This window comes from Musa acuminata, chromosome BXJ1-11, assembly GCF_036884655.1.
Source record: "Musa acuminata AAA Group cultivar baxijiao chromosome BXJ1-11, Cavendish_Baxijiao_AAA, whole genome shotgun sequence".
Classification (NCBI taxonomy): Eukaryota; Viridiplantae; Streptophyta; class Magnoliopsida; order Zingiberales; family Musaceae; genus Musa; species Musa acuminata.
In genome coordinates, this window is record NC_088337.1 from 9,650,407 (window position 1) to 9,668,925 (window position 18,519).

General features: G+C 37.4%; 2 protein-coding genes and 1 long non-coding RNA gene across 7 annotated transcripts; 2 read left to right on the forward strand and 1 right to left on the reverse strand.

The window, feature by feature from the left end:
• On the forward strand, positions 1–9,580 carry LOC135597174 (mitogen-activated protein kinase 10-like). 2 transcript variants are annotated; one of them, XM_065089765.1, is made up of 11 exons: positions 1–634; positions 1,044–1,094; positions 2,195–2,603; positions 3,873–4,000; positions 4,141–4,200; positions 4,767–4,916; positions 5,019–5,174; positions 5,335–5,546; positions 5,625–5,726; positions 8,762–8,925; positions 9,027–9,580. In XM_065089765.1, the coding sequence occupies exons 3-11, from the start codon at positions 2,207–2,209 to the stop codon at positions 9,437–9,439; spliced, it is 1,782 nt and encodes a 593-aa protein (XP_064945837.1). In that variant the 5' UTR covers positions 1–634; positions 1,044–1,094; positions 2,195–2,206; the 3' UTR covers positions 9,440–9,580. The 2 variants fall into 2 exon arrangements, with proteins under 2 accessions (XP_064945837.1, XP_064945836.1); XM_065089764.1 differs by lacking the exon at positions 1,044–1,094 and having other exon boundaries at positions 2–634.
• A 1,650-nt stretch (positions 9,581–11,230) lies between these two features.
• Positions 11,231–14,444, reverse strand: LOC103971226 (uncharacterized). Of its 3 annotated transcripts, none has more exons than XR_010481148.1 (4): positions 14,054–14,444; positions 13,557–13,978; positions 11,606–12,101; positions 11,231–11,500 (listed from the first exon to the last, which is right to left on the reverse strand). XR_010481148.1 is itself a non-coding variant. In XM_009385193.3 (3 exons), the coding sequence occupies exons 1-3, from the start codon at positions 14,216–14,218 to the stop codon at positions 11,663–11,665; spliced, it is 1,026 nt and encodes a 341-aa protein (XP_009383468.2). In that variant the 5' UTR covers positions 14,219–14,443; the 3' UTR covers positions 11,231–11,662. The 3 variants fall into 3 exon arrangements, 1 of the variants encoding a protein (XP_009383468.2); XR_010481149.1 differs by having other exon boundaries at positions 11,231–11,505; XM_009385193.3 differs by having other exon boundaries at positions 11,231–12,101; positions 14,054–14,443.
• Positions 14,445–14,721: 277 nt separating this feature from the next.
• LOC135597175 (uncharacterized) lies at positions 14,722–17,614 on the forward strand. Of its 2 annotated transcripts, XR_010481151.1 has the most exons (4): positions 14,722–14,825; positions 14,919–15,014; positions 16,919–17,049; positions 17,138–17,614. It is a non-coding gene; the product is annotated as an uncharacterized LOC135597175 (long non-coding RNA). The 2 variants fall into 2 exon arrangements; XR_010481150.1 differs by having other exon boundaries at positions 14,751–15,014.
• Positions 17,615–18,519: the final 905 nt, after the last annotated feature.

Genomic DNA, 18,519 nt, shown 5'->3' on the forward strand with positions numbered 1-18,519 from the left:
TGGGAGGAGGGGTGTGGGGGAAGGGAAGAGGGAGGACGAGATCGAGAACACCGAGTCGGCTTCTTTCTACGGCCGTGTCCGTGCCGCTCTGCTGTCCCACCAGTCTCGAGGCCGCTTCGCTCACCTCCCCTCCGCTTCGTGTTCTCCTCCCCCTTGTTGGTGGACCTCCCACCATTCGTCTCGCGGAGAGATCTGCGTCGGCGCTCTCGAGGGGCATCGGGATCGAGGCCGAGATGGTGCCGAACAGCGTCGCGAAGCCGTGCTTCGGCGCTGTATGACCGTGCTGGCCGCAGGGTTTTCCTTCGAATCGAGGGCTCGGTGGGCGGCGGCGGAGGGCCAGGAGGAGGCGGGGTGCATGAGGGATTTGGTTGGGGATTGGAGACGGGCGAGGAGGGACTGCAGGCTCGTGATCCGGAGCAGGTGCCGGTGGGGCAAATGCGGCTGAGATTGCCGCGGACTGTTGTCTTCTGAAGTTGAATCAGCCGATTTCTTTCCGAACTTCAACTAGTCGGAGGGTCCTTATTTACTCTGCGCAACAGGAAAGAGAAGGGGGAGATAAGGATCTATTTTAGGAGGAAGAGTACAAGAGTGTATAGTCAAGTCCTAAAAGATGCAGCAAGATCAGCGAAAGAAGGTTAGGGTTTCTTGATGTGCTCAATTTTTGCATGTATTGCATAAGAAAATTTAGCAAGAACTTCTTCTCCTTGTTTTCATTCCCCGTAACCCATTTCTCTTGCTTCCTTTCCGATAGGATTAACATGATATCTTTGCGCATAATTGATATGGGGATGAATCTCATGATTTTACTGTATTACCTGAATAACATTTGTTTCTATAGTGGACTTGGTTCTTTGGACTGCCATTTTGTTTTGGCCCTTCTGTGCCATACTATGATTTAAGCTTTTATTAACTTTGTCATCTAAAATTCTGGTTTGACATGATTTAGCACTTTTGCAAGTCAGTCACGTCTGATTAGTTTATTGCGGTAAAATCTCGTCTTTTGTTATTGAATTTTCCTCTCTATCTTTTGCTTTTATTTGTAGGGGAGTTTACTGTTGCATCTAAATATGGAGATGTGAACCTCGCTGCTGTAGGTAACTTGACCCTATTTTGATGCCTTTGGAAGATAATTACATAGAGAAAGAGCACAAAGTTTGTCCACTTTGATGGCGTAGTGGATTCCACTTTTCAAGGAACCTGATTCTGTTCCATTAAATTGCTAGTTTAATAACAAGAATCTCTCTGTTATCATAGTTATCAATGACATTACCAAACATTCCGTGTCCTTCCTAGCAACTTCTGCTGTATCCTCCACTCTGTCTTTGTTTGCAACAACTTGAAGAATCATTGGATTTTGACTTAGCTGGCGTGGAGATTAATTATTGTCTTCTGATAGTGATTATCTTTGAGATTTGTTCTAAAAGGTCTCTTCCTTGTTTAATATTGTTACTTATTTCTGCAACTGAATTGGTTGTATATCATTGATCATGAGCGATCCCATTTGTTATCTAGATGATGCAGTAACCTTGATAATTTGGAAATGGTAATAGCGAATTAGCGAAAAGAAATAAGAATAGCAAACATTTCCATGCATAGGAGTGGCACGTATGAAATGTTGATGAACAAAAAGAGACCTGTATCATTTTGAAGTGTTTCATTATCTTTATGAGTTTTAGGGAAAAAAAAGGCTCTTGTTGTATTCAATTGCACGTTGTTAAAAATAGCAGAGAACATTTTTTAAGAGATTTTTCTAAATCTAGATATACAAAGTTGATCTGGTATCTAGAGTCTAATAAAGCGGTGAGTTATATTAGGTTTGGACTTACGGTACAGCTGTTCTAACTTATGAGATCTGTACATAAACTATGAAGAATATGGACACATATTGCTTGAACATTGCTTATAGTACGCACATTCAATATTTTGATGTTCATGTGGCTGTTGATATGATTTCGTGGTTTTACTTTTTGATCATTTTCTTGGAAATTATTTTATTTCCTACAAGGATTTCGGGTAGTCTAGCCTTTAGCAAGCTTATCAAGAAAGAAATTGTATGCAAAATCAAACTGATTATTAGCTATGCATGATCAAAGCAATAGCTCCATTTAGGGTTGCAACAAGTCAATTTTTTCTGGTGCTGGAATCTTGTTAACTAGGTCACTGACTCTATCTTATTGCAATGATATTTCTACAGAACACATCGGAGATGGACTTCTTCACGGAATATGGGGATGTCAGCAGGTACAAAGTTCAGGAGGTCATTGGTAAAGGGAGTTATGGACTTGTGTGTTCTGCCATTGACACACATACCGGTGAAAAAGTGGCCATAAAAAAGATACATGATATTTTTGAACACATTTCTGATGCTGCTAGGATTCTTCGTGAGATTAAGCTTCTTAGGCTTTTAAGACATCCTGACATCGTGGAGATAAAACACATTATGTTGCCTCCATCAAGAAAGGACTTCAAAGATATTTATGTTGTCTTTGAGCTCATGGAGTCAGATCTTCACCAAGTCATAAAGGCTAATGATGACTTAACCAGGGAGCATTACCAGTTCTTTCTTTATCAACTGCTTCGTGCATTAAAATATATCCATACAGGTAAAAATCTCATGTCAAATGTTCTATTTCATGAAGTAATTCATTATGATGTTTTATATGCTCTTTTGGTATATTCTCATTTGTAAACCTCTATAATGATCCAGAAAGCATTGCTTGTTTGACACTGTTCAGTGTTACTTTTGATCATGTGTGGGAAAACTTCATATTAAGCCATAAATCAGGCTCTTCAAAAGAGGTTTATGAGTGGGGATCCATTTAGCCAATCATGTCTATACATACAACTCACATGAGATCATTTTCAGTTTTAGTTTTTTGCCAGTTATAGTTTGTGAATATGAATGCTTAGAATTACTTCCTTTGTCCATGCTGTATACACGTCTAATGCTTCAAGATACTTCCTCATTGTATTTGACACCATAGAAGATATTTTAGCAAGTGAAATTTACTTGCTGTATCCATATACTCTCAGGATTCTTAGGAAATGTTTCATAGATGCTCCATTGGGAAACTTTGTTTGCTAACAAAAGGGTGATATGCATGTTCTTGCTCTACTTACCTTCTTATAGCTTGACTATGTTAGTTACACACCAGCTACATTTACCTCTCTCCTTTTATGGGAGTGAAAGTTAGCTGAATATTTATGATGTACCATGGGCAGCATAAATAATTTATGATGATCTCTCCAAACAGGCACAACCTGGTTGCAATTGAAAGTAGTTTTGCGGCACCTGTTTGTCTTACACTTCATTTGGTAGGGCAATCAAAGTAGAAAAATAAGATACTTGACCATTTTTCTGATTGTGATCTTCTCATCTGATTGTTATTTTCAAACTTTTGGGAGGAGGTGATATCTTTTGTATGAGTAGGTGATTTCTTTTGTAAGATGCTTCCTCTTTATAGTTGGCAGCAAGAGGAGTTCATTTTTCATTATGATGTGTCTATTCTCTTTGTTTTGTGTTTTTCCTGAAGAAATTTATTTCTCCAGGGATTTTGATCTGCTTGTTTCATGACATATGGTAGTAACGTTGTTCTCTTTTTTTTTTTCTTGTAATGACTGTCTTATATCTTTCTTATATTATATTAAATTGATCTGTTATCAACATGAACTTTTCTGAATAATGTTTTCAAAATTCCTAAATGTTTCTTGGATCTTGTTTCTTAAATTTCTTTTTATGGTTGACTTGTATTAATCTTATGCTGTCGGTTATCTTTTTATATTCAAAATGCTAGAGTACTAAATGCCAAATACAGTGTTCAAGCACTTCAGATATTTGCCTTTGTTCTGACACTGGGCTTTTGTAATTGCAGCTAATGTTTATCACCGAGATCTAAAACCAAAGAACATTCTGGCAAATGCAAACTGCAAACTTAAAGTATGTGATTTTGGTTTAGCAAGAGTTGCATTTAATGACACACCAACAACTATATTCTGGACGGTATGCCAAGAAAACAGTGGAGTTCTTTATCTTGAAACTTGCTTTCTTTCCTTGAGAATTTTATGTAAACTGATCTTATAGTTTCTTTTTTCTGTAACTTGAGTATATTGACCTTCAGAAGGTAATGACATATCTTGTAGGATTATGTTGCAACCAGATGGTACAGAGCTCCAGAGCTATGTGGATCATTTTATTCGAAGGTATTGTATATTTGTAGGATAAATTGCTTGTCACATGATGCAATCCCAATAAAATAGTACACCTCTAAAAGTTTTATTGTAGTTTTAGTCATGTTGAAGTGTCACCATTTACTAAACCAACTACTGGGTCTTTCGTGTTGTAGTGCCACATGAGGTTGGTTTTTGAAGCATTATTTTAGTTAGACGAATTGACTAATAGTTGTAGAAGAAAGTTTCCCATATGCGATACATGTTTAATATGTGTATCTCTATGCATACTTTTGCGCATGCATACTATCATACACAAGTAATTATAAAGTTATGTGCATATATTATACATGAATGTGCTTGTGTATTCATATGTATTAAAAAAAATGTTGAAGTATTCACCTTTAGATATTTTACTTGGAGATGTAATATATTAGAAATGAAGAATTGGATATTCAAGAAGGATTAATTTCTCCTCTCCTATAACCTGACATAGCTTGGTATTTGGGCACTTGATTGTGCTAAAGAACAACATTTATTTTCATTTATGCTGTTTTGTCATTTAGAAATAGTAAATCACAGTTTTTATGATTTTGCAGTATACCCCTGCTATTGACATTTGGAGCATTGGATGCATTTTTGCTGAACTCTTGATTGGAAAGCCACTTTTCCCTGGTAAAAATGTGGTTCACCAACTGGATTTGATGACTGATCTTCTAGGAACACCTTCCTTAGACACCATTTCTCGGGTATGCTGACCCTTCTCGTGAATTTGTATGGAAAACATGATATTATTATGTGCCAAGTACCAATGAAATTATTTATTTAATCGGTTCTCTTGCTGATTCCAGGTGCGTAATGAGAAAGCAAGAAAATATTTAAGCAGTATGAGGAAAAAACAACCAGTGCCCTTTTCTCAGAAGTTTCCAAATGCTGACCCACTAGCTCTAAAATTATTAGAAAGGCTTTTGGCGTTTGACCCAAAAGATAGGCCATCAGCTGCGGAGGTATGTTTGGTTAATTTATGTGCATATGTTGTCATACCCTAATTTTTTTTTAGATGTTCTTTGCTTTAGAGTGAATTTATTACCACAGAAGTATCTCTTTTCTACTAGATATCCTGAATAATATTTATCTGACAAGAAGAAATTCTGTGTTATTGATCAGGCCTTAGCTGACCCTTATTTTAAGGGTCTGTCTAAATTGGAAAGAGAACCTTCATGTCAACCAATTTCAAAAATGGAGTTTGAATTTGAGCGCCACAGGGTGTCAAAGGAGGACATTAGGGAACTTATCTTTCGAGAAATATTGGAATATCATCCACAACTTCTCAAAGAGTACATTAATGGAACTGAAAGACCAAACTTCCTATACCCCAGGTATTAACCTGGTTTTCTTTATTTATATTTTTTTCTTATGCATCCTGTAAAACTTTCTGCATCACGTCTATTTTGCAGCGCTGTTGACCAATTCAGGAAGCAGTTTGCGTACCTTGAGGAAAATCGTGGTAAAAGTGGACCAGTAGTTCCATTAGAGAGAAAGCATGTTTCTCTCCCTCGGTAATTGTTCATTTAGCATTTAGGTTTTGTGTGCATCTTATTTTCTCTTTTTTTTTTTAATGTGAACATGTTAAGTTCTTTATGGAATTTCTGTGAGTGTTTTGCATATTTCATGCATAATGATGACATAATGCAAAATGGCTCAGAATCATAACATGTTTTGTGAAGGTGGCTAAGTTAGGGGAGAGTATAAGAGGATAGTGGTGTTTCATAGATTGATATAATTGGCTTGTGGCTACACCAGTCTTATGGTGGCTTCAGGAGTAACTTGATATAGCAGCTTGAAATATTATTGAAGGAGCAAATAGATGTTTTAACATAGTTTTTAAGGAAAAAAATAAGAAACATAAAACATGTTTAAGTCAATAAAGATAAGGTCATAGGGCCTTGCAGCCAAATCAAAATTTTGTTTCAATAGTCTAATTTTTCAAACAATTTATCTTTTCTGACTTGCCTTCTTTTCAGAGACTTGAACATATGATTGCTAGGGTTCTTATGAATCTTAAAATGGGATGTTGGGCATGTACTTCTAGAGTTAAAAAAGACTTTGTCATTATGCCATGTTATGAAGTTAATGGCAAACATGTTTTTTTCTTGAACTTCACGAGCCTTTAAAGGTTATTTGTTGTTCTTTGATGGAGGTAAGTATAGAAGAAAAGTTGAAGAATACCTTCTTAGAAACAGTAATGTCACAGTCAGCTGCGCATTGTGCACCCACAACACCTACGTCATTTTGTCACTAACTTAGCTAAATTTGCCTAAGTTATGCATAATCCTTGCGACTGTCTTTTTAAGGATCAACCTAAAAGTAACCTTTTTAAACTTTGCGGACACAAGAAGTAGTCTGTTGGCATATCATTTTGTAAAAGAATGACACCATAATGCAATTACTATATCATTTATGATAATTGGCCTCACGAACTGATTTTTGAGCTTTGACTTCACTGTGCAAAACGTCAGTCATCTCAACTCATTTAAACCTTCTTAGGTGGCATAGGTTCGGGTGGGGCTTTGGAGAGTTAAGTTTGGGTCACTCAGGGATAGTCTTGCTGATCTTTGACACCCAGTTAAGTGGCTATTGTGGACCTGTGGCTGTCTTTTGAAGTGTTTGAAGTCCTTCAAGGTGTCCCTCAAGTGTTTGTCGAATTGTTTTAATCATGTTTGTACGAGACACTAGAATTGTTTTAATCTCAGTTGTACGAGACGTGAATTGTCTGCCGCATTTGACGTTACCAATCTCTCTTATGTAGGTCCTTTGTGGACCACACAAGGTTTCTTTTTTGCTAATTCTTTGCGGACTGATACCACAAAGGTTTTGCAGGACATAAGAAAATATAGCTAAACTCTATGATGGTAAGGTGGTCGACTTTATGCATTAAAGGACAATGTTTGATTGGAGAAAATAAGTTCACCATGCATCCCATGTCAATATTATATAGAGGCTGATTCTGTCAATTATATGAGTTCACCATGCGGGTTTGAGTCATAAAGTTTAAAACCTTGATCGAGTGGGGGTTGGGATGATATTACTTATCCTTGTCTTGAATGAACCCTGCTTGTCCCATAAAAAAATGCCTTTCACATTTCCATATAAATGATTCCTCAATTGACAAATACAATCAAATATATATCAAACATATATCAAATGTAATCATAGCACTGAAGGGGGACAAGTGGGACTTTTGAGTGGTGAAACAGGAACGTTTTAAATATAATCATAGCACTGAGAGGGGACAAGTGGGATTTTTGAGTGGCGAAAAAGGGACGCTTTAAGTAAAACGTGCTCTGCCCTTGCACCTTGTCATCCCTATTTGTGATAATACTTTGGACTGGCATCACTGAAGATATCTCTATCTGAAGACAGCCAAAAAGATCTCAATAGTTTAAGATCTTCAAGAATTTGAGGCTGATTCTGTCAATTATATAAGTTCACCATGGGGGTTTGAGTCATAAAGTTTAAAACCTTGATCGAGTGGGGGTTGGGATGATATTACTTATCCTTGTCTTGAATGAACCCTGCTTGTCCCATAAAAAAATGCCTTTCACATTTCCATATAAATGATTCCTCAATTGACCAATACAATCAAATATATATCAAACATATATCAAATGTAATCATAGCACTGAAGGGGGACAAGTGGGACTTTTGAGTGGTGAAACAGGAACGTTTTAAATATAATCATAGCACTGAGAGGGGACAAGTGGGATTTTTGAGTGGTGAAAAAAGGACGTTTTAAGTAAAACGTGCTCTGCCCTTGCACCTTGCCATCCCTATTTGTGATAATACTTTGGACTGGCATCACTGAAGATATCTCTATCTGAAGACAGCCAAAAAGATCTCAATAGTTTAAGATCTTCAAGAATTTGAGTTTTCTTTTATTTTATTATAGTAAGAATTTAACTTGGCATCACTTGTAGCTAATTTTCATTGAGAATTGGAGGGTATTGGTTGTTGAATTTGTTCTACTGTGAGTGGCCTTGTCCTGTGCCATACCTTACTAGATCCAATAATTTGGTCATATTTAATCGGTGGTTCATCTGGATCCAATCATTTAATCTGTTGAATCCACTGTCAGATTGACAATTTTTGGCAAAAAGTAGTTTGAGAAGTAGAAGAAGAATATGACTGAAATAAAAGGAGAAAGTGGTGATTTCGATAAAGTGAGGGCTATAACTTGAAACCTATTGATGTCAGCTTGAATCAATCGAAATCGTCTGGGACTGACAGATTCAGTTGGGAATAACCAGCCTCAATCGATTGTGATTGGTTGTGCAGTGGAGTTGATTGATCTGGTCATTGAATGTTTTAAGAATAGAAAGGCCTATCTCTATCCAGATTGGTTGATTTTCAGAATTTGACATGTGTTTTGTGATCAATGTTCTTGTCCATTCCAAATTTTGACTCTTTTTTGTGCAGTCTAAAACACATACGATGATAATGGGGAACACATCTTTACTGGGCACTGATGTCTCTCCCACCTGTACTTAATCTCCCATCGATGAGACTTACGTATTTCAATCACTTGTTTTTGTAGATCGACTGTGGTCCATTCTACTTCAGTTCCTCCAAGGGAGCAACCAAATTTGGCTTCATCAAGAGGGAGTCAAGTCATGGATGACACATCCAACAACCCTGGAGACAGTGGAGCACCTAGAAATGTTGCAAGGACTTCACAGTTACCTCAGAGGATTCCAACTGGTACATATCTCATCCCCAAGTTCCCTTTCAAGTCCATTATTCCATCCCCTGGTAAATCATCCTATTTAGCCAAGTTGGCAATATTGCTTTTACGATTGCAGCTAAACCTGGGAGAGTGGTGGGTTCTGTGCTGCCATATGAACATGGAGGTCCAAAAGATTCCTATGATCCAAGGAGGCTGATTAGAAATCATGGCTTTCCACCCCCGCCGGTCATTCCTCCCACCTTCTGTTTCAACAGAGCGATGGCCAATCCGACATGCTCGGAGCGGAACTCAGTAGAGGCAGAGAGACTCGTGATGGACCGGAAACCTCACCGATCTGTGCCTGACTTGGTTATGGACATGGGTGTCCACGCTTTCTGTCAGCCTCGAGGTGCGAAGGCTGATTCAATGGAAGACGGGATGATCGTGGATGCGAACATGCTACCCCCAAAACCTACATACAACGGCATCGCTGCTGCTGCTAATATGGGCGCTGGTGTCATGCAGTTTGGCGTAGCAAGAATGAAATAGGTCGCAATATGTTGGTAATGGTGTTAACTTGTATTACTCATGAGGGAAGAGAAAGCAAGGTTCTCCAATATTATGTTAGTTTATTGTGGATGCCCTCCTAAATTACCGTAGATGAAACCCCCGATGCCTTCTTTTTTTTTTTTTCTCGTACTATTTGCTTCTTTCCTTTGTTTTCCTCCCGCGAGATATCTCCCGTAGAGCGAGTATGTCTTAAGCTTGTTTTTAGTCAACAGGGATGGCTGCAAATGTTGCAAAAACAATAATATTTTGATAAATTACAATATATGTCTATTCATCCATAGATGTCACGACATAGCAAGACTAAATGTTTATTTATAATTTATAATATGAGATGACATCCGAAGAGGTATCGCAAATTCTAGCTCGTTATGACTTTTATAGCATATAACTTTGCTCTTGTGTTGGTTGACGTAGTTTTATACCTTTTTCTCAATTTTTCTTGGGATAATTATAGATTATTCATTTACTTAAATCTTTTTAATATTTTAGTTCTTAGATTTAAAAAATTTATATTTGAATTTTTGTAGTTATTAAAGTTAAACATTTAACTTTATTTATCCTAATGTTATCTGTTCTATTGATGAAAATACAAAAACGATCAGTAAAAAAATAATTTTAATATTCTAGTTATGTTTTCAATGGTGACGAATGATGACGCTCTTGGTGTCGCGAGTAATTGTTTTGGATGAGAGAGAGCGATGACGAGAGGTGAGACAAAGAGAGGAGGAAGAGAACGATGTGGATGTTGACGTTTTGCATCTACATCGACGTTCCTTGGCAACTGTGTTGACATCGATACAAATGTAAAGTTATAAAAAAATTATTCGAGATCTGCATCGTCATCTGATGCAAATGCAGAACAATGTCGCTCGGCAATTACATTAGCCTATGCAGATGTAGAGCGTCACTCTGTATCTATATTAGCGCTAATGTAGGTGCCGAGAGGTTATTTCGTCTCTCTACATCTATGTTGATATCGCTAAGCAATTGTGTTGATGTCGCTTTGTATCTGCGTCGACACAAATACAGATGCTGAGTGACTCTTTCAGCGCTCTACAGCTACATCGATGCAGATGCAAAGCGTCGGCATCTGCGTCATCCTCTCCCTCCTCATCCATAACAACCACTTGCGATCTCCAACGGTACCATCGTTCATCACCATCGAAAATGTAAATGAGATATTGAAATTATTATTATTTTTTATTTTCATGCTTCCGTCGATAAAATCGATGGTATTAAAGTAAATAAAGCTACATATTTCATAACTATGTGCAGCTTCAGAATTACATTCTCATGGTCAGTTGTCATATGCCAACAATCAATCTAAACACGAAAGACAAATGACTATCGCGTTGCGTCACTTTTTAAATGGCTATCAGAAAGCTTCGAACTTTCTGTCTACAAAATCTGATTCTCATCCAGCCATTGGAGTTGAGAATAATTAACCTGTGGTTCATCCTTGTTCATGTAAGAACGATTTTAGCAGTTGTCCTCAAGGAAGAAAGATAAGGTAAGTTGATTATGATGATTTTGATTTATGAAGAGGTTCACAAAGAGATACAGAATAAAAATGATGCTTCTTTCTTTTATGAGTACCTAATTTAAACATTTTGTAATCCCAGCAACTACTATCATATAGGAGCAAACGCGTAATAAATTAATGAAGTAAGATCGACAATACCAACTGCAGAAGGGTGCAATCATCATTCTAATTCGTAATCAGCTATTCCATAGGGATCTTAAAAATTAACCACGGAAACTCTTCCACCGGAAGCTCAACCGATGACAAGGATGAATTGTTTTATGAACTATTCATTGTACAAAGCAAAAGAGTGCAAATACAACATGTTTTGAAGAATGTTTATGGGGTCTAATATCACATCAGAAACCGATAATCAAGACACAAAATTGAACTTTTACAAAGTTTTTAATATTCGGTACATGACTTTCCCCCAATTGCCAGCAGAAGTCAGCTGATATCTTCTTAATGTGAGTGAGTCACTCTCACACTTAAAACATGATCGGCTATAATTGATTCTTCTGTACTAAGCAAAGATACAGTAGCTCAATACTTGAAGTGTATTAGAAAAAAGCTTATTGAATAATGTCAAAGTTACAAACAAGAAGAGAGACATTTGAGCATACCGTACCCACAGCATAACGCTTATGGCACTAGATGTGCAGCATCGCCTGCATTCCATCTTATAGAACCAATAGCCGTTTGATCCCGGCCTTCTGCTCCGAAGTCAGCCTCGGCGGAAACCTTATGTCGAACTTGATACGAAGATTTCCTTTCCTAGATGGATCTTTTGGTATTGGCATTCCCTCTCGAACGACCACCTCCTCGTAGCCAGGATGAATGACGGAGTTTATGGGTATTGTAAGGCTGCGACCATCAAGTGTAGTCAAATGAACTGTATAACCGGTCAGGGCTTCGACCAAAGATATTTTCTGAGTTGCAATCAGATCGTTTCCTTCCCGTGTGAACACATCATGTGGCTTTTCATCTATGATGAAAACTATATCCGCAGGGATAATGTTGGGAGATTCATTCCCTTTATCTGGGAAAGTAATTTTGGTTCCCTTTTTCCAACCTGCCTTTATGTTGATCGTCAGAATTTCTTCCACTGTCTTTGTTTTCCTGTGACACATTTACAGAGTAAGCAAAATATTAGTAGATCCAATGAATCTAACATAAACATCACATTAACATAAATCCTATTCCTGTAGGATAAACAGAATGTCAATCTACACTGCCTACAGGTAGACATATGTTGGACTAGATTCAAAATAGTAGCAAGGCTAGTAGTTAATAGTAAAGCATGAACTTTCCACTGAATAGTAGGTTCTGCACATTGGAAGAGGTAAAACGCTCCAACTAGTAAACCAGTTTGTGATTAAGGATTGCAGCAACAGCTCTACGTTTCAAGAAGGAAACAGTATATAGGCATGACTATGATTCTTCCATACAAATACCTTGTGCCTCAAAAATACAATAAAAATTGCAGTAGCAGCTCCATATCTTATGTAGAGAGCACTGGGCCAAGTTTAATTAGAAATATGTTTCCATTTAATGACTTTCTTCGTACTGCATCTACCATTACATTATTGCATAAACTTCTTATTAAAACATCCAATGTGACAGTAATTTACAAGACACCATTTGGAAGAGAACAACTTAAGAGACATATCCTATCGATTCTGCACAATATGTTTATCTTGAATTCCCAGAAAAATAAAATGCTTTCTATCTAATTAAATAACGAAACGATAAAAGATGATGGAAGAAGCAACTCAATAATGAATTATGTGGGGTACATAAGGTGTTACTCATTACTTATCCTATCAGTTCACGATCAGCAACCAATGATGACTAAGAGTACGCACGACTAGAATAAAAAAACTACTTACTAGTAGACAACTGAGACTTTCATACATGAGATCCATGAACCAACCTACATCATCCATTATGATGATGCTGACAGTTTTTAAAATAGAGGGAATTAATGTATGTATGTATGTATGTATGTATGTATGTATGTATGTATGTATGTATGTATATAAAGCAAACAAGTATTACAAGTGAAAGGAGAAAATTCAGAATAATGCAATCACAATAAGAGAGAAAGGATATATGACAGCATTCCTCTACATGATCGATAAAAGTGGTGAAGTCCATTCATAGATATATATGATCTCAAACTAGTAAGTTTGATGACTGTAAGATGAATATAACACCCGATTGGCAGCTATAGGCCTAGTGATTAAAACTAATGAGGAATCACATCAAAATAACTTTGATCATGAGAATGGGGAACGGTAGCTCTTCAAAGACATCTTTTGTTTCACCAAGACAAACTACCTCGTCACATCTTTACCGATGGATCCAACTTTCAGTGATGAAAAATGAAGTTATTATCTTGTGCAGATCACCAAAACACATAGCAATAATGTTTCTACAGTGAAGCAAGTTTCTTTCAACAGCAAGAATGTTTGGAGCATATTCCGAAAAAGCACGCACTGATTAGATCAACCAAGAAAGCATGATGAACCAAGCTTTAAGATCTCTTCGATAAACATAAGAGAAGAATCTCACCCACTGGCATCGACAATCTCGCGCGAAATCTTCATCTTCTTGGTAGTCCCTTTATACAAGTCCTCGAGGCTGCATGGCAGCCGATTCTCGATTGGCGCTGCCTTCCGCGGCTGCTGAAAATTCATCGACGCGCCTTCCCCGCCGCGGAAGGTTGACCCGAACATCTCCTCCCCAAACATCCCCCCCATCCGGCTAGGGAACCTCGATCCGCCCCTGCTGCCGCCGCCGCCCATGCCGCCGAACGGACTAGAGAACCCGAAGAACTCCGAGAAGATGTCGTCGGCGCTCCTGGGGTTGAACCTGAACGTGGCCGACTCGTCTCCGCCGTCGAACCCGCCGGACCCCGGCGGCGGGACCTGCCCCTTAAGCCCCTCCTCCCCGTATTGGTCGTAGACAGCGCGCTTCTGAGGATCGCTTAGCACCTATCAGACAAGCGAGCCACGGATCAGCAAGGCTGGATCTTGGGAGGCGGGATCAACGGATCACCAAGATCGTACCTCGTAGGCTTCGGAGATCTGCTTGAACTTGGCCTCGGCCTCCTTCTTATTGTTCGGGTTCTTGTCAGGGTGCCACTTCATGGCGAGCTTGCGGTAGGCCTTCTTGAGGTCGTCGTCCTTGGCGCTCTTGTCCACGCCCAGGATCTTGTAGTAGTCCACGCCCATCTCCTCCTCCTCGCCTCCTCTTCTGCTGTAATTCTTATGCTCCTCCTGCCTTCTCCTCTTGCTTTTATGGTGATCGGGGTGATGAGCATGCGCGCTGTGCCTCTTCCTTCCTCCTAAACCTTCCAGTGTGGCTTTCTTTCTTCTCCCTTGCTTCGACCTTCTTCCTGCTCGTTGAATCGGTGCAGCGATGGATGACACTTCGATCTTTTTCTGTTCGTGGAATTGGGTGGTTTGGTTGGACCGGGAGGGCTTTGGAAGGTTTGAGAACGATCGTTGCCGAGTTGAATGGCTCCGGCCCAATCAAGTGATCTGTCGATTTGAATGGCTCCGGCCCAATCAAGTGACCTGTGGCTTTTGTGTGAGACCGTTCACTAATTGGGCCAATATGGGATCAATTGCTGACGATTAGACCGAGAATTGAATCAGGTTTGAACTCCAAGATCCGCTTCTTATCGGATCCGGGTCTCTGTACGAGGTAGTCTCAACCCGATAACATTTCGTCCTTGAGCACTCCGTCCTTGTAAGGAAGTGGTCGTAGCGTCTGTCGTGGATCGGGGAGAACCAGCCGTGAGGGTTTTGAGCTTTTCTTTGAGGACTTCTATCGAATGTCTGGCGTTCGCAAATTCCATTCACAGGATGTTGATCTGATCTCTTTTTCCTCTTTTCTAGATTATCATTTTCTCGTTTGCATTTGGTTTAGGTACTTCTCCAAAAATGAAACGTTCTTGAATACATGTAAGACGTTTGTGTTCGAGGTGATTGTGAAGATCTAATCAAGAAACCTATATGTTTTGAGGTAATTGTTGATAAATCCTTTCCGGATACAAATAAGTACTTTGGTTTCCAAGTTTTTAACATGCTTGATGCTGATAGTGAGCATAATCTACATATTCTAGCGCTGCTAATGAGTGATCTTTCTTTACCTTTCACAGCAGAACATATTTGTGGAACTTGTGATACCTCTATGATCCTTGGGAGTAAAAGATGTATTCTGCTCTTCCTGTTCGTTAATTAAGATGCTTGAACGTTTCAAAACTTGAGTGATATGTTTTGTGTGGGAATATTGTATATATAACAAGGCATGATGGGAACACTTTGAAGTCCAAGAAACAGATAATGAGAGATACTTACAAAGAGTGATTTGTCGTCCATATAGTGCATCTCCAGTGCTAACACTCAGAATGTCAAATTTATTTATCATATTTAATTAATCTTTTAGGTGTAGCACCAAAAAGTTAGCTCCAACTATTGGAACTTCTGAGGTTTTTTTACCTAAAAAAAAGACTTTTTGGCCCCATCCTGCAAAATAAGATCACAGTTATGTCAATGTGCAAAACCATTAATCTTTATATGTTGTTCTTCTATATATAATTTCAGATAATCCATACACTTTTGACAACATGGTATGTAGGGTATTTCAATTTTTGATTTATCTATTACAGCATCTGTGGTTAATTTCTTAGAAGCAAATAATAAGCCACAAGCCTCAGCTCATTCTTGACAACGAGTAGGGTACAAGATGTACACAAACCATTTAGTATATTATCAGTGAAATGATAATATTATAGTATCACTTAGTGTCTTACAAATGAAATGGTAATGTTACAGTGAGGTTGGATTTACAGTATTGTATTCCTCTAAAAAGAAAAAACAATGGCTTGGGTGAAACATTATGTGAGCATTGTTGCGTATGACAGATAGCTGGTTAGAAGTTTGGAAGAATCAAGGAAATTTGAGGAAAGTAACAAATTGAAACAATCATCAGTGGCCGAGCTGCTTAGTTCTTTACCTCTGGATAGCACCCCACAACCCTCTGTGGAGTTCTTATCTGTGAGTTATGGTAAAACAACTCCTATGCAGCTACATGTTTGTGTGTATATCTCAAGCCATCCATCTTAAGTTTTCTTCACTTGTTTTGAAGTATCATCTAAATTGGCTTTCTATTGCTAGGTTAGATGGCCTTTTGGTTTGGAAAATTGCACCAGCATAACTATGTGACTAGTCAATCAAATTAAAAGTTATTCTTGCTACATATAGGGAATGATTACCAGAACTGTCTGACATTCTTACAATGTAATATTGATATAGCAGGGTTTCTAACGTGGATCAGAATTCCGAATTGAGAATCAGCATAGTGTATATACAATATATCAAATTATGATTAGTTCTTTTCATAGAACAGCTATGATATTCTTTACATGCTCGGGAATCCTTGCTGTCGTTCTCTGGCGTCCTAAGAGGACCTTGAAACGCATTACTAAATTTAATGTAGCGTACAGTAGTTCATAATATCAAGTAACTCTTAGTGTGTTGGAACCATCTTATGGCAAATCTTTGTTAAATTAACTCTTAGTACCTAGAAATCATCTAATAGCTTACCTGCCTTGGTCGAACAAACTTGGAATCCTTAATTCTACTCTGTCCTCCATCACCAAGCGATTAACTACAACCTACATGTTTCAGCCATTCAAGAACCCAAGTTGTGTTGTTATTTTGGCAAATTTTAGTTACCTGTAACTAAATTGTAATGAAACTGCATGTGCCAAATCCACACCGATAGGCCAGTTCAGAAACCTTTTTCGTGAAGTACATGAGACTTCTGAAAGAATCCTTTTTCAGTTACTCCTGCATCCTATCTTATATTCTTTCAGAAAAAAACATATACAAATATCTCAATATTTGCTTATTGAACTCTAGCAGGATGCTTTTGAATGGTCTAAAGAGCTTTTGATTGATCATCAAATGTTGCAAACCAGTGCCGAAAGCTCAATTTGACATAGTTCGAGTGAAAAGGGTTTTTCGCATACTCTTCCTCTGATTTCGACACTGAGGTATCTCTTAATTGTCATTTCACTCATTCTTTTTAAGCTCGATGATCATAACATCACAGTATAGATTGACTGAACTTGTTATGTTTAGAACATGAGTTCACAAGATCCTTGTTTCAAGATCATAGCACGATGGTGACTAGAGTAGATGGAAACCTTTGCTTCACGAAAGTGTTCTTGCCAGAAGAATCAAGATGTGCTACAATGGTGAATCCATCACACGATCCTGCTGCATCTGTGCTCCTTATATGGACGATGTTCTTCCAGGAAGAACCAGTTCAAGGTAGTGAAGCTGGCCATGACAAACACTGTTCAGATCATGAGGGAGACCATCTGCTGCATTTTGTAACTTGTGAATGTATTCTCAGCTGATGATATTTGCAGACGGCAATCTCCTCTGGGAATAGCTTACAATTCCTTGTATGCTTTAACATACTGTAAAAAGGAAAATAAAATGCAATCCACATCTACTGAAATGAAGAAGTGATTAAACTACATAAGCCATTGATCCACATCTACTATAATATGTGAGCCCATATCATCTCATTCACTTGTGCTTCCGTTATCATGTAGACTCACAGGTTCTCAGTAAACACTGTCTTGTTGATTTGGCTTAGAGTGGAAATTGATGTTTCTTTCTTATGCTCTAAACATCTTTTTCTTTATCATAAGGTTGGAAATTATTTAATTCCTTAATTTATTGATCAAATTATATGATCCAATAAGAATAAATTTGTAAGTCTCCAACTATTTGAGGTCAATTACATAAATTTTTTGTCAATTACTATTTGAGGTCAATGAGATTTGTAAAAAAATTATATGTTTAGTAAAGTAAATCTTTATTTATAGTTTCTACTAAAACTTTATAGGTTTTTTTCTACCTTTTTCATACCGCTAATTTTTTTTTTTTATTATCACGGTCTTATTTATTAACATATATTCATATCATTTTAAATAATTTTTCTCTCATTTATCCTCTATCAAAATGATACATAATTATCCATAAATAAAAGTATTTTTTTCTTATTTTTTATAGTAACTCCACACATTTATCTTAATATTCTCATCTTGATAACATAAATTTTTTATATATTTTTTTCTTAACTGCTTAACACTTAGATCCATAAAATATTATTGATCTTATAATTACTTTATAAAATTTTACTTTTAATCTTAAAGATAGTTGATAATCACTCAAGACTCCCGATGTCCCTCGACATTTTAAATATCTTATTTTTACTCAATAAGTAATATATTTATCAATTTTTTTCTATTTTATTAAATAATTAATCAAAAATATCTAAAGTTTTTATTTAAAAGGATTTCTTGTTTATTCAATTTAATTATATTCTATTTTTATTTTTAAATTCACTAGAATTATATTTTATGTATTTAATTTTAGTCTTATTTAATCTAAAATCTTTAGTTTCTAAGATTTACCTCCATAACTCATGTTTATAATTAATTCCAAAC